Below are 15,984 nucleotides of genomic sequence, written 5' to 3'. Positions count from 1 at the left end.
TAAAGTAATTATTGTTTTACAGTCTGACCGGGAGGCCCCAACAGCAGGTGCCTGCCTTACCCTTCCAGGAAGTTGTTCTGTAGCAGCAAGACAGCAACAGAAAAGGCCCAGAACATAATAGATCTTATCTTCGAGGGCAGTGGAGATGGTTGCCCTCTCTGGCTTAGGAAATTATTGGAGATTTGGTGATTAAGTCTGGGAAAGGCAGAATTTGGGGAGGGAAAGGTACTCAGGGAGGATGTGGTTCCTCCAACACTACTATTTCCTCTAGGACCGTGATGGCGAACCTATGGCACTGCAGATGTTCATGGACTACAATTCCCATCAGCCCCTTCCAGCATGGCCAGTTGGCCATGCTGGAAGGCTGTCATGTGAATTCCACCTGCTCTAGGACATAGGTGTCAAACTCGCGGTCCTCCAGATGGAATTACAAGTGATCTCCAGACAACAGAGATCAGTTCTCCTAGAGCACAGGTGTCAAACTCGCAGCCCTCCAGATGTTATGGACTACAGCTTATCCACACAACCCAAGAAACCCACAACAGCCAGTTACTTAATTTTATTTAAAACATTTTTATGTTGCCTTTCCACCTCATTAGGATCTAGGAGGCAAACCCTTCTTGCAGCTGGAATGACCTTTGAATTTTTTCAGGATGCCGGTGTCCTTAATTTGAGGCAAAATCTTCAGACATGCTTTCTAAATGTTGCCAGCTTGTCTGCTGATCTGGGAGGGAGTGTCCCTTCAGGATTCCCAAGTGAGAGCCTGTCCTTCTGAGACAAATCCTGGTTCAAACTGCCCCACTGTGAAAAGAAAAGTGATTCGCAAATGAATGTATCCAAACAGCATTTTATTTACCTTGCTCTTGGCACGCTGCGCTAAATTTCTCTATGTGTATTTAATAGCCAAATAAATATTACGTTTAGACAACAAAGGCTGCGTTCCCAGATATAATCTCCCCTCCTGGCTTTTCCCACAGCCTCATAAGACCCTTTAAATAAATCTGGTTTAATGTCATTTTTCATGCCGTCCTGTTCCCATTAGCCGTTTCTCTTTTTTTTTTGTAGCAGCTTATGGTTCTGCTGATGCTACTACCACCTTTCCTTCTCGCTTTTGTGACGCCACCATTTTGCCTGTCCAAGAACGAGCTGCAAAAGCAAAATCGAGACGTCTCTGGCCATTTTGGCAGCCTCCACTCTTGCAACCCAGTCATGATGGTTTCCTTTCCCAGCTATTGCTGCGAAAGGAGGGTTTGAAGCGCTGCCTCGTTGCCCTGAACAGGTTTTGTTGGGCTTCCAAGAACATCATCACGTTTTTGGTTGGCCAGGTTTGCCCCATGAGCAGTCCAAGGAACGCTTGGGCTTGGGCGACGACTGCCTTGTTTGGGGTTGCAAGCACCAGCAACAAAGCAAGAGGAGCTGAGAGGAAAATGTTTGGAACTGGGCCTAATAAGATCCCATAACAAAGAACAGTATGGGTTTGTTCCGGACGAGTGTGAGGAGATTTGTGTATGCATATGGAGATATAAGCGCTAAACCAGATTCAGATATGCTAAAACAGGGGTCTGCAGCCTGCGGCTCTCCAGATGTTCATGGACTACAATTCCCATCAGCCCCTGCCAGCATGGCCAATTGGCAGGGGCTGATGGGAATTGCAGTCCATAAACATCTGGAGAGCCGCAGGTTTCAGACCCCTGTGCAAAAGAATAGTATGAGGTGAAAAGGAATTTGTTCTAGACCTTAAAACGAGTACCGTTCTAGTGTATGTAAGCAGAGCCTTGCGTTTTTAGTAACCCCTCTCCCTCTACTCTGGAAGACTGACAGGAAAATAATATTTTCAATATGCTCGTTTTTATTTATCTATATTCTGTCATAATATACTTTGATGTAAGTTTTTAATTTTGTTGCAGCTTTCAGCTGTTCTAGCCGCTACTGTTCAGGGTCAGCATCAAGGTTAGCCACAGTAGCACAGAACAATTTCCTGTTCTCATAGCCCAGGTAACATTTGGATGAGGATTACGCTTTACCACATTTTCCAATAGCCAGCGACATTATTTCCAATGAGCTTTAAATTGCTTCTAGAACATCCATTGTGTAAAACTTTAGGGTCGTAATCCGTTCCAACCCTAGCAACTTAATAAAATATTTTAAAATCTTTGTTTGAGTTAAATTGTTCTTTGCTGGGCAATAAGTGTGATTAATTTTAATAAGTTGCCCATTTTAATAATGGAATAGATTTTTGCGCCCCATTTTTATCCCTTGCTGCTGCATATAGCCCTTGCAGTATGGATATTTTGCAGGTCTACGAGTTGCAAGATCTAGCAGCTGATCACTCTGTTCTTATTTTGATACTGCACAAAAGCTAGCTGTTGTTTTTGTCCACTTTTTGATTTGGCCACTGATTTGGCCAGTGACGTCATTAAAAAGGCTGGCCAATTTTAAACCATTTATTTGTTCTGAATGCTCTGGAGCCCTTACTCAGGGCTAATCTGGCCTGTGAGGGATTTCTTCAGATTTACTAGTCAAAGAAATACTGTTTCCCCGCATTTTTCATTGGTAACTTCTTCTTTTTTGTACAAGGCAGTTGCTAATGATTCCCTCACAACCAGTGGCATATTTGCCTAGGGTACCCTCTGTACGAAGCCACTGATCATCTGGTCGCGATAAGGGGAGACCCAAAATTTGCTCTCCCATTGATCGCAGGAAGATTGTTATCTTCTGGCGTCCTCGGCCACCTGCCCGTAATGCATTATCACCTCTGGGAGGACAGGAGGCAACTGGAAGGGGCCTTTGCTTTATAGCTCAGAGGCGTGTACCCAAACTTATAAGCAAAATTCGCCAAATGCTTCTATCCTCAAAAGAACAGAAGGGACTGCCGGCTGTCGGCTCGGAGCTGGCAGCTGGGAGGGGGCGGGTCTCAGGCGTGGGGCCTGCCCCAGGTGTAGTGGGGGGGGGGATGCCTGGAGAACGGATGTCTCCGGGTGCCCCTTTCCCCCAGTGCATCTCTGCTCACAGCCAATTTCTGTGCTGAGCTTCAGAACAGTACTGTTGGTTCTTTGTTTCCCATCCCCCCTGACAGCATTAAGGCTGTGCACTGGTACTGAAAGGCAAGGTGTTATTGGTGCCAGTTATCCCTGTTGATAGGAGCTCATCCAGATAATGTATGGGGCATATTTTATTTATTTATTTTATTCTATTTTTATGTCACTCTTCCAAAGCGGCTCACAACATTCATATACATACAATTCCATCTAATGCTAATAACTAACTCAGTAAAATTAATAACGACTAAGCAACAAAAGCGTACAACAAACAGATTAAAAACACGAGACCAAGCAAAATCATATACGCCCATATGACGTCTACACAATCCCGCTTCCCTTTGAAGACACAGGCAAAGCTTTTCAAAGACAGGATTGTCTTTGCATTGCCAAAAACCAAAGTCCAGAAGACTCAAAACTCCTCCAGGTAAAACAGAGAGGAGAGGAGATTTTCTGTCACTCTTTGCCATCAAAATATCAATACTACAAGGGCTGTATAGAGCAGCAAGGGTCTAAAAATGGGGTACAAAAATCTATTCCTTTATTAAAATTGGCAACTTATTAAAATTAATCATACTTCTTGTCCAGCAAGGGACAATTTAACTTTAAAAAAAAAGATTTTAAAACTGTAGCACAGACCTTTGCCTGCTATACTGGCAATTCAGAGGACACAGAGTTCATGGGACAGAATTCTTGGGGATCCCGTCAATTCATCATAGATTCTCTAAGAAAGGACATGTGATGGATTAGACCCGTGGCGGCGAACCTTTGGCACTCCAGATGTTATGGACTACAATTCCCATCAGTCCCTGCCATCATGGCCAATTGGCCATGCTGGCAGGGGCTGATGGGAATTGTAGTCCATAACATCTGGAGTGCCAAAAGTTCGCCACCACTGGATTAGGCTGTATTCCCTGCTGCACTTTTGGAAACTCTATTTGTTTTTGATAGCGGGTGGCACATTGTAGGCAACCCACTATCCTATATATTCTCTGCCTCTTATCTGACTTCCTGGGCAGCACTTCCTCTCTGCCTTTGAGATGTTTTATATCTGATTTCCTGAAACCCTCCCATAGACACCCTTCTGCTTACTTAACAGGCAGTTGACTAATTCCTGGAGGATTCAGTGGCTTCATTCCACTTTATTCTTTGGTGGAGGGAAGATCCTTGCTTTCTGCCCAGCTTTCTGCCCACAATTGTGAGCTCGTCGTGGAGGTGTTGATTCCCTTGGCAGTGTTGTTTCCCCACTGATAGTAGTGAGAAAACAGAGGCAATGGGGGTACAAAAGGTGTAACTTGCCCGTGAAACCTATACTCAGAGGCGTAGCTGGGCCATACTGTGCCAGGTTCACACTGTGTTTTCCGCCCCCCTCCACTGCGCCCCGCCCCGCCCCGCTCCACCCCACACACACTTACCTTAGTGAACAGTGCAGGCTGGAGAAGCAGCCTTTTCCCTTCAGGCTGAAAATGGCCTGGTGGGAACTACACTTCCCATGAGACCTTGGGGCTCACAAGGTCTCCTGGAAAGTCTAGTTCCCACCAGGCCATTTTCAGCCTGAAGGGAACAGGTCGCTTCTCCAGCCTGCACTGTTTCTCTGAGGTAACTGGGGGGGGGGGGTGATTTCCCCCCCTAGGTACACGCCCAGTGCAGTGCACACACACCCTGTCCTCTGGTAGCTCCGCTTCTGCTTATACTTCAGTTGAACTCCTGATGCAATCTGGGGAAGGATAAAATCTTGGGCCAAGGATAGCATCCTAAGCTGAGAAACTTGGTTTGCAGTCTTTCTCGTATGCTCACAAAGGCAGCCATCTGTGGACACACGGCAAAGGAGCTGCAGTTCACTGACAAATACCCACTACCTGCTTAGAAACGCCCATCTCTCACTTCAGGCCTGGATCCTATGACATTGATCCTCTCGCACTTCTATCGGGCTACTGCGGAGGCTTTCCTCAACTGCATCACTTCCTTCCTCTGACCCAAGCACTTTTGCCTGCATAAGAGCTCCTAGAAAAACATCGATTTTGTGTACGTGGATGTGCTAATAACCTTGGAAAAGAGCACCACAGAGGAGGCCACCGGTCACAACAGTCAAAGAGAAGTACGAGGGAAACAATGTCATAGGATCCAAACCAGTGGTGGAATTCAAATAATTTAACAACCGGTTCCAGTGGTGGGATTCAAATAATTTAACAACTGGTTGTTTACAAGCACCGTTTTAACAACCGGTTCTGCCAAAGTGGTGCGAACCGGCTGCATCCCAACACTGATCCAAACCATGATCTGGTGAAGACTGATCAGGCTGGGAAAGACTTAACGGTCCTGGCAGCTCTTCGGCAGAAGGAAATTGACTCAAATGAAGCCTGTTTAAATCGGTGATTAATGTTGTAAATGAAAATCTTGGCCAGGAGGCCTCGATTGCAATAACTGGTTTTAATCAACATCCACTTGAAAATAAATAAAATGCCACTTGCTCTTTTGATGATAAAACTTTTAATATGCTCTTTTCATATGTACCGAGAGGTGCAAAGGTGAATGTCTGGGCAGCGGGACACCTGTGACTTTTTATTATTAGAAAAGGAATTATCAGCAGGTTATTACAAAGGCGTAATAGGAATACAACTAATGATAAGACCAGAACTATAAAAGTATTAGAACAATAAGTGGTTAGAAGTGTTGAGGAGTGAGTGTTAAATAGTGGAAGATTTAAACAATGTGGCACCATGAACAAGACCTGTTCGGTTTTCTGATCTCTAGGTAGGCATTGGCTCCTACTGGGAAACAGTTGCATCATTGTGTAGCAAAGTGCTGAGGTTCCAGGAGAGTTGTCTGCATTTGTAGCCTGGTTCAGGAGTCTGATCTTGCAAAGGAAGTATCTGTGTTTATGCCCTATGTATAGTATGGATGTACATTAATTATTTGAAGAGATCCAGTTCTATTCCCTAGAATACGAGACTTCGCCAGGCCCAGCATATACAGCCAAACTCAGAATTAGTGCTTCTGCCTTATAGTGTAAGTGTGCAACTTCAGCTGAAACAAATTTATATGATTTGTTTATAATGTTATAACTATTCCCTAGTTAAAAAATATGAAGTGCATCCAATCTGTAACAAAAAAAAGTGAAATGAAAATGTTCAGTGACACAGTTATCAGGATTTTTCTATTACTTACATCAATTTTCCTTTTCTCTCCTCCTCCACCTCTTTCAAACAGGTAACCAGATCCTCTCGCTTGGGACTCTGTCAAAAGATCAAGTTTATCCACTGAAACTCAAGGGTATTTCCATCTGTTATTCTGCGCTCAAATCTGCCTTGTGTGGAAATTATGTCAGCTTTGGCGTCTTCAAGTTGTATGGGGACAACCACTTTGACAATGTACTTCAGGCCTTTGTCAAAATGCTTCTCTCAGTAACCCACAGTGACTTGCTAGTAAGCAATTACTCATCTTGGGAGTCTTTATGCCAAATATATAGTCACCATAAAAAGCTTAAAACTAAAAGACCAGGAAGGGGGGGATCTAGAACAGCTGGAATACATTTTTTTCCCCTTTTTAGTCTTGGGTTAATTTCCATCCTTACGATTAAGAAAAATCATGATAATCTCAAGTGGTAACGGTGCACTTCAAAATATTTAAAATGACATCAAGATAAGAGTTGGGTGAATTATTCGTTGTGTCTGCTACTGCCCTTTTGAATGGCTGCAGGGTTTCTTGAAGTATAAATCAAGTCCCACCCCATCGTTGGCTGTGTTTTTAATTTGGCCACTGCCACATTGTGGCTTCTGTGATGGGTGAGTAAGCATGTTGAGAGTCAAACTGGACCTGACAGAAGAATCGATGTGTATATACACATAGGTCTAGAAGTGGGAACTTCAAGTTGAGGAGTGGGGAATCAAACTCGATTTGCCAGATTAAAGTCCACTGCTCTTAACCACTACACCACGGTGGCTTCCTTCTAACATGTGTGCAGTTAATCTGTACATATGCTAGAAGTGCTGAGTTGGAGGGGAGGGTCATCTGATTTTTAAAAAAGGAAGAGGAAGTGTGCCACCTGCCCCGCTCCAATAATGGTTGAAGCGCCAGCCAGCAGCGACCTCTTCCTACACATTTGACCCAGCAGGTCACAATAGCTTAATCCAGGATTTCCCTTAGCAAGTTAAGTAGCTAGTTGTCATGACTATCCCAAGGGCTGCCAAACTGAGGCCCTTTCCGCACCACAACGGTGCGGGGGTGCGTCGGCATAAACAATGCCGACGCACCCCCTCAGGACTGTTCACATGGACTGTCCCAGGAGGGCGGCGGGCGGCGGCGCAGCCTTCGCACAGGCTGCGCCATCGCCGAACTCCTACCTTGTCTCCTGGCTTCCAGCTCATCGCAGAAGCCAGGGGACATGCCCCCGCAGCCTGGAACGACAGCTCTGGAGTCATAGGCCAGCGGCAGCGACCATGCGAACCCCTCCCCAGGGACGCTGTTTTTAGCATCCCTGGGATGCTGTATTCCACCCGTGCAGAAACAGCCTGAGTGATACAGGGCCTTTTTATAAACAGGAAGATGAGGAGGGGAAAGAGGGAAAGGGCATCTCTGTCTCTTATCATTTTTCAAAGTTAAGCGAGTGCAGTATTGTAAAGGATCGCACAGGCGTCTTGGGCAACTGGGCAGATGGCCTTCGGATTTGCTGGCTAGCTCAAACAGAGTGGAGGGGCAACTCTCTGTTGGAATCATCCAGAATGTTTATTGCCCATGGCGGGAATGGTTAGAAAAGGTGAAGCGGAGTATGGCTGAGGTGGGGCAGAGTGTCACTGTTAAGAAAGAGAGGGGTTAAGATGGGTGGTCCCCTTCCATTTCTCCAACATCCCAGTGTGGTGTAGTGGTTAAGAGCAGGTGCACTCTAATATGGAGAACCGGATTTGATTCCTCCCATTGCCACTTGAGCTGTGGAGGCTTATCTGGTGAACTAGATTAGCTTGTGCACTCCAACACATGCCAACTGGGTGCCCTTGGGCCAGTCACAGTTCTTTGGAGCTCTCTCAGCTCCACCCACCTCACTGTTGTGAGGGGGAAAGGGAAAGGAGATTGTAAGCCCCTTTGAGTCTCCTTACCGGAGAGAAAGGGGGGGATATAAATCTTGCTTCAAGCAAGAACAGATGCACTTAGTCATCATAATAGGATCCATTGGCAAATCTAGTGCCCACCTCCTGCTATAACTGGAACGTGATATGTCTAGAGTAAGAAGAAAAGATAACCTGTAAAGGATCCCCCAGTGCTGTAAATCACAAAGCCTTGCATGCTGTGTGGCAATGAATGTATAGGGTTATGTGTGTTGCAGAATTTGCCATAAAGTCCTTGGTTCCCCATATCACTCACTAGCCCAGCCCAGAGCAAAGTATGCCAAACAGAAATAAGTTGCATTTGCAGTACAAAACGTTACTTACTTTGTCGTCAGTTGGGGTTGGCACAGGATAAATACCACTTACAACGACAAGTATGAAAAGTGGAAAACATTTGATGTAATAATGGTCTGGAATATCCTAAAATTACTTTATAGCAATGTGATTTTTTAATTGATATTTTATATCAATGTGATATTCATACAGTTTCTCACCTATTCTCTCTTCTCTCTCTCTCTCTTTTATTTATAGCAATATCGAAAACTAAGCCAGTCCTATTACCCACTCTTAGAATGTCTCACTCAGGACCACATGTGTTTCATTACCAGTCTAGAGCCTCGTGTACTAATGTATATATTCACTTCAGTATCAGAAGGACTTACTGCATTAGGTAAGGATTCTGTATCATCTAGCTGTGCAAGAGCGATTTGCTCTGCAACGTGGCATCAGTTTCAGATTTTGAACCATCGCAGTGTCTCAAGGACAATGCAAATTTGTTTGTAAATGCAATTTCCTTTCGATGAGTGCTTTTAAAATAGTTTTCCTGTTTTGAGAAGGGAACTGACTGGAATGGACAGCTGGGGAGGTAGTCATCTCACTGGCTTCATACTAAAACTCCCAGTAGATTCAACAGAGCTGAATATACAACTACCTGGGGCTATTATCTCAAAACTAAGCTATTTTTAATTCAAGTACTGTGTGGCTTAGTTGGTCTGTAGATCAGGCTGCCGGCAATGTAAGGAAATTTTGTTTTATTCATTTATCCCTTGGCTTTCTCCCCACTGGGGGCTCAAAGCAACTTACAACCTTCTCTCCTTCATGTTATCCCTACAACAACAACAACCCTGTGAGGTAGGTTGAGCTGATCCCCAGCAGTTTTCCATGCCAGAATGGGAATTTGAACCTGTGTCTCCCAGATCCTAATTCATCAGTCTGATCACGACACCATGCTGCTGTCATCTGTACCTGTTGTGTTTCCCTATAGTATACCAAGTAGCACATTTATAACCATGTTCTCCTACAGTGTCTCCTGTGCATGAAGATCAGAGTGTGTGTGTGTGTGTGTGTGTGAGAGAGAGAGAGAGAGAGAGAGAGAGATTGCTCTAACTGTCCACAGACACAGAGTACTTCTATATCTTTCTTGGAAATACACTGAAAGTTTCTGCAAAGTCAACTGTACAGTTATTCCTTAAATCAGTGATACTCACTCAGTGGCTTTTTATTTATTTAGAATATTTCTCTAGGCTGCCTCTTTAGAGTCCACATTTCAGAAGCACTAAACGGGGGCAGACTGGTCATTTAACTAACAGAAAAATAGAGAAGAAGAGTTTGGATTTATACCCAATCTTTTTCTCCTGTAAGGAGCCTCAAGGTGGCCTACAAACTCCTTTCTCCTCCTCTTCCCACAACAGACACCTTGTGAGGTAGATGGGGCTGAGAGAGTTCTGAATGAACTGTGACTAGCCCAAGGTCACCCAGCCAGAATGTAGGAGTGCGGAAACACACCTGGGTCACCAGATAAGCCTCTGCCACTCAGATGGAGGAGTGGGAAATCAAACCCGATTAGAATCTGACTGCTCTTAACCACTACACCACGCTGAGCTGTTACCTTGGAGGGCCACTGGCAGTCAGGTTCAATTAGAGCCAAACCCCAGCAATTCTACCAGTGCTGCCAAAATGATCTGTCTTAGACATGGCTCATAGTGGGTGGCAGCTCATCCATTGCCTTCAGTAGAGCAGTCAACAGGTGAACTGAGCCCTGTCAGTATCCACAGGCTGTAGCTTGTAATGTCACAGGAACCACTCAGTCTGGCTTGCTTCGGGGCCATGTTAACATCTCAGTCTATCCTTGACAGTAAACCCCGTACAACCAGTGCTGAGAAACAATATCAGGGGAATGCCTCAGCCTCCGCTTCCTGTTAATTGACTTCTCAGGGAAACTGGTTGGGCACTATGTGAAGCAGGACGCTGAACTGGAGGAGTCACTGGACTGATCCAGCCGGGCTCTTCCTGAAATTAAACACAAGCACTCCCTTAAAAGCGGCAGCTATGATTTTAGCATGCCCGAACTGCAGTTGGCAAGCACTGCTAGGCAATTATGTATAATGCTTTCAGATGTGCTAACACTGAAGTGTTTACGGTGTGGGCTGTTTCCTGTACCAAGTAAACTAGAAAAGGAGATCATGGCAGTAAAACAGTCAACATTTGTAACTTTTGAAATCTGCTGAGATTTATTTTTTTTACTTAGTTTTATTCCCTCTGCCCACCCCCACCCCCCTCCAGTCCGTGTCCTTGAAATGTTTGGCAATGGCTATATGCCTTGGCTTAAACAGCAAAACAAAAGCAGCGGAAGCCCTACATCTCTTAAGCTGTTTGTGGTGATTTTTTATTTTTGCAAAAAAAAAAATTCTGAATAGAAACATTGCGGTTCTGTGCCTTGTATTCTGTACACTGCCGTAATGTTTATTCCTTTGGAATGCACTGATTGTAAATCATCTGTAATAGTAGCCCTCCGCTCAACTTCACAGTAAGGATAAACACTTCAACAGTCCTTTCCAAAAGTGTTTACCTGGCTTTTTCACAGCTGACACAGTGAATTGAAACCTTCTTAATGCTTCCTGTTTGCCATGTTCTCACTAATCGCCAAGTGGAACCCTTTCCTCATTCTCCTGTGATTGATAACATGTCGCTTTCATTCGCAGAAACGGAAAAGTGTCGATTTTTTCCCCCTTTTTCTATCCAGCCATTTAAAAAAAAAAATTGGCTGTTAAAAGCATTAATTCGTTTACTTTTCAAGTTGACTGCATAAAGGAGATAATTCCGGTACTGTGGGAAGGGTAGCTGGTCAGAGAGAGAGTGGTGTTGAAACCGCTTCCTTTTATCTTCACCTTAAACAGAGCAAAACTCTTAAATTACGGCATGCTCAATAATGGTTTGTCGAGCAGTTGAAAATCTTTCCTTCTTCCATCTCTGTTTGTTCATAAAACGTTATTGTTATCGGCCCATTAAAGTATTTTTAAATGACTGCACCTTTGTGGTGCTTATACAAAGCGGAATTGGCTTAGATACAGATTCTGCAGTTTTTTCCCCTCATTCTTTCGTCTGCTGATCAGATATTCCCAGGCAGCACTTCTGTAGACATTTCTCCTCTATTTGCCACAGCAACAATTGTCATTTTCCCCCTTAACTTGTTTGTTATTTGTTGTTTGTCTGTCTTGCCTTGAGTAAAATGCAATAAGGGCTCCGTTCGGCTTCAACAAATGACCCTGCTTGTCCATTAAAATCAGCATGGGGTCTTGCATAACGTCCTCCTCTGTTACATCCTTGCGAGAGGAAGAGAAATGAGTGCCACAAGCATCTTTGATATACAGTTATGGGAAAATATAAGTAGCTCTTAATACTTAAATTGCATCCTCGTGAGCAGATGAGAGGGTAGACCTCTCCACTGTGCTGCTAAGATCACTTACAGAAGAATATAAAATATCTACTTGTACCGTATCAGCATGTTTAGAGCGGCTACTGGTTTTCTAAATGGACGTTAGTGATTTACTTTGTGTTATTCAATTTTAAAACAAATAGAGTCAAAGCACCGGCTTAAAAGTACTGCAGAATTTCGCTTATGAAATATGCATTCCCCAAATACGTTTTGTGAAGTTGATGGTGTTCATTACTTTCATATGCAGTTTACAGGATAAGAAACTTTTAGTAGAAAAGCCATAAAGGGCACGATCTTTCAGTCACATAAACAGGACATACACATCACCACCCACCCACCCACCCCAGCTGTTGCTAAATACCAAGGACACAATTTGTGTCCTGTTCTTAGCATAATTTAGAGGAAACTAAACATGGGAGCTAAAAAACCTAACAGGTTCACTTTTCTTGTGCCTAGTACAAATATTGGACTGGAACAGTTTATTTTTCTATTATCAAACATTTTTTTGCACTATGTTGCCTCTTTTTTTTCAAAGTAAGCATTTCTTAATGGGTCATTTCTTGAGAGAGGAGACAGAAATTCTTAGGGAAGCCTGCCTGGTTTAGTCTCCCCCCCTCCCCCCCGGTCCCCAACCCCCGCCCCAAATGTCATCTTGCCTATGGAAAGGGAGTAAAATTACGCTTTTCCCTCTTTCCCAATGAGCTCACTTTTTATATTGACTGGCAGCGAATGGGTCTAACATTTGAACAAAGTGTATAACCAAAAAAACCCAAAGTCCATAAGCCTAAATATACAGTGCAATAGATCTCCCAGGCCAAATACAGGAAAAATCAGGAGCTGTAGGTGTGCCAGATGGAGCAGGAACTGAAGACGCACTCTTTCTCCCCCACCGGGAGAGGTTAAGGGAGAGTATCGTATAAATTGGACCCTTCAAGTGGCTGTCCAGAGGTTAAATTTGCTATGTCTCATATACCACTGAATAATAATAGTCTGAATCAGCTGGAAATACTTAAATATTTAGAGAAATCCAGGGACAGAATCCCCCAGTTAAGGACAGACTTAGGCATAACATGCACAAAAATGCCAATAAGCAAAGAAACTGAACAGGAAGCCATTCTTTCCTCCCCTTAGTGGCCAGTATAGTAGTTTTAATTCTGTGTTTTAAAACAGCTGTGAAGTGCTAAAAGCAAGCCATAAGACCCCTGGCTAGAAACATTTCCTGCTCTTGTGCAGCAGTTTCTCTTCTGAGCTGGATAGTTATGATTCTTGTTTTGTATTAGACTCTTTCAGGGGAGCATTATTGTACCCTGCTTGTAAGGTTTGGCCACTGCATGAAAGAGCCCGCAGGACTAGAGGGACCATTGGTACGATCCAACATGGCTGATCTTAAATTCACTCTTTGTACATGGATCTGTGCGCAAGATCGTTGTGCTGGCAAACAACTTGCTGTAAACCACAAAATTTGTCTATTAAAAGCAAGTTTGCACATTTGAGCAGTTAATAACGTTAAAAAGGACCGTGTGCTAGAGAGAAAATCATCTGAATTGTTTGGGGCATCTTTGGGCAAGTGACTGTAGAACAATCTTTCATTTTATTTTATTTTATTTTATTTTTATTTATTTATTAACCTTTAATAGGCATAGAACAATCTTTCATTGTGCTTCCCCTGGTAACATGCACAGTTGAAAAATCCCACTGCGGAAGAGATATGTCTGTTCCGGATATGTCAGTAGAGCTTCACTTCAGGGAGAATTCCTGCTTCCTTCACTTCAGGGAGAATTTCAGCTTCACTTCAGGGAGAATATTTATTTAGATCAGGGGTCAGATATGCTTGCAGCTGCCACTCAAAAACAACAGCCAATCAGAATGTGGGACACCGGGCATGCTCAGATTTTGCTTCCAGGGTTAACACAGAAGTCCCAGGCTTGTGCGAAACTAGCTGGAATATTTCCTCCCGGTCTGTACTGGATCCCTTCAAAAAACGGGCAGCCATGCGAACGGACACCCAGGATAAAATAGGATAAAATAGACCCAGGTTAAAAAAAATGGTGGTACACAGGTATAATTTTGCCGTGCGGAAACAACCTATGTGGCATAACCCCTGTGGGGCTGTGGCTCAGGGGTGCAGCATCGGCTTCGTAGGCAGAAGGTCTCAGGTTCAATTTCCAACATTTCCAGTTAAAATGATCTGGTAGAAGGTGATGTGGAAGACCTCGGCCTGAAGCTCTGCCAGTATGAGTAGGCAGGACTTGCCTTGATGGGCCAATGGGTCTCATTCGGTATAAGGCAGCTTCATAAGTATTTATGAAAAGCAAGCAGGCTGTCTATGTGGAATTCAGTCCCTCCTGGGGCTGCTGTCAGGGTAAAATAGGACAGGCCTGCATGTCTCCCTGAGCAGCTTGTTAGAAAGATGGGATATTAATATGATGGTGAAACAATAAATAAATAGGGTGGGGAGAGCGAGCGTTCGCAAAGAGCGAAACTCCCCAGGGAAGAGTTGAGAACGTTCACTTCCATTTGAAGTCAGTCAGAAATTCACAGGAATGCGCCATGCTTGGGAAGATTAAGAGAGTCTCGAGACTAATTGTAGCTATATTGTTTGCAAAAGCCTTCCAAAGACCTCAGGAGAACTTAGCTTCAGAGGGGGAAAAAATGTATTGCGGGGATGTTCAAATACAAGTAAACTTCGAAACAACATTTATGAAGCAGAACTGGCACAGCTCAACATTCTGGCGTCTGGAGGGAGGTTCTCAGATGCTTGCTGCAATATTGGCAAGCTTCCACTTAGCACAGTTTAGGGGGGGTACGCTTAATTGAGTCTATCATAGGCTTTTCTTTTCTCCTGCAAATGAATATTTTAACAGCTGAATGTTTGTGCATGCATGCGCTTATCCAAAAGCAAAGCATCCTCAAACCAAATCTGTGATCTCTGGAAGTCTCACTGTTCCAGGCCAATTAAAGTGCAAAGGATACTTCACTAGGGAAGGAGGAGGAGGAGGAGGAGAAGAAGAGGAAGAAGAAGAAGAGGAAGAGGAAGAGTTTGGATTTATATCCCGCCTTTCTCTCCTGCAGGAGACTCAAAGGGGCTGACAATCTCCTTGCCCTTCCCCCCTCACAACAAACACCCTGTGAGGTAGGTGGGGCTGAGAGAGCTCTGAGAAGCTGTGATTCGCCCAAGGTCACCCAGCTGGCGTGTGTGGGAGCGTACAGGCTAATCTGAATTCCCCAGATAAGCCTCCACGGCTCAGGTGGCAGAGCTGGGAATCAAACCCGGTTCCTCCAGATTAGATACACGAGCTCTTAACCTCCTACGCCACTGCTGCAGGTTGAACCCCCAAATCCTGGCATTCTCCCATGTTGCGTTATCTTTCTTTCCAGCGTCATTTCAAAGTTCTCCTTTTTTGACAAATGAGAAAGACAAATGACATCTAATAGCATTTTTTTTTCAAATTATGACTTGATGCATAGAGGTTGCACTGGCGTACAGAAGTGACATGAGAGAAATCTTTGGAATAAGAAAGAAGGCTGTGGCTCTTTCCGCACAAATTTCCTAAAACATTTTGAAAACGTTTTCAATCCTCCCCCTCTAGCATGATGATTGTATGCATTTACCCCCTCGAAATGATCCCTAGCTGCCATTACATTTCCCCCCGGGGGGGGGAGTTTGTTGAAGAATCGATGCTTCCAGCTTCATGCTGCGATTCCCCATAACGAAGTCTCAAGGATTAGCCCTCAAAAATAACAGAAACTCGCAGAAATGAGGAGACACAGGCAGGGGGGAACGGAGAGGTTAAACTCACAAAATGGTGCAGAGGAAGTCCTGGGGCAGCAGGGAGGCGTGGGAAATGTCTTTCCCACTGGGACCCCATAGCCCAGTGAAGCTGTTCCGAAAATGTTGAGGCTTAAAGAATCATTTTCAATGGACATTCGTTGAAAACGTTTTGAGGCTGGAAATAAGACGTTTTTCAGAACCAAATTGGGGGGGGGGCGGGGGGCAGGGAAGCAACGCGGAACTTCTTGGAGGAAACGTTTGATTTCCAGCCTCAAAACGTTTTAAAATGTTTGTGAGGAAAGGGTTTTTACGATCCAGTAAGGATCGCAACTTATTGAGTAAGGTAGTCGGGTCTGT

At 44.2% G+C, this 15,984-nt stretch overlaps 1 protein-coding gene across 4 annotated transcripts in view; it reads left to right on the top strand.

Moving 5' to 3' along the window:
• RANBP17 (RAN binding protein 17) overlaps positions 1-15,984 on the top strand; it is a 265,770-nt gene that overhangs the window by 200,347 nt on the left and 49,439 nt on the right. For 3 of the 4 annotated variants that reach the window (XM_048500116.1, XM_048500098.1, XM_048500108.1), the window contains 2 exons: positions 6,249-6,463; positions 8,672-8,810. In XM_048500116.1, the coding sequence (XP_048356073.1) occupies positions 6,249-6,463; positions 8,672-8,810 (354 nt within the window). The remainder of the gene's footprint in view (positions 1-6,248; positions 6,464-8,671; positions 8,811-15,984) is intronic. The other variant, XM_048500125.1, reaches the window with a different exon arrangement.

Source organism: Sphaerodactylus townsendi, linkage group LG01 (assembly GCF_021028975.2).
Source record: "Sphaerodactylus townsendi isolate TG3544 linkage group LG01, MPM_Stown_v2.3, whole genome shotgun sequence".
Lineage (NCBI taxonomy): Eukaryota > Metazoa > Chordata > Lepidosauria > Squamata > Sphaerodactylidae > Sphaerodactylus > Sphaerodactylus townsendi.
The sequence above is the reverse complement of the archived record's forward strand: the minus strand, read 5'-3'. Positions and strand labels throughout refer to the sequence as shown.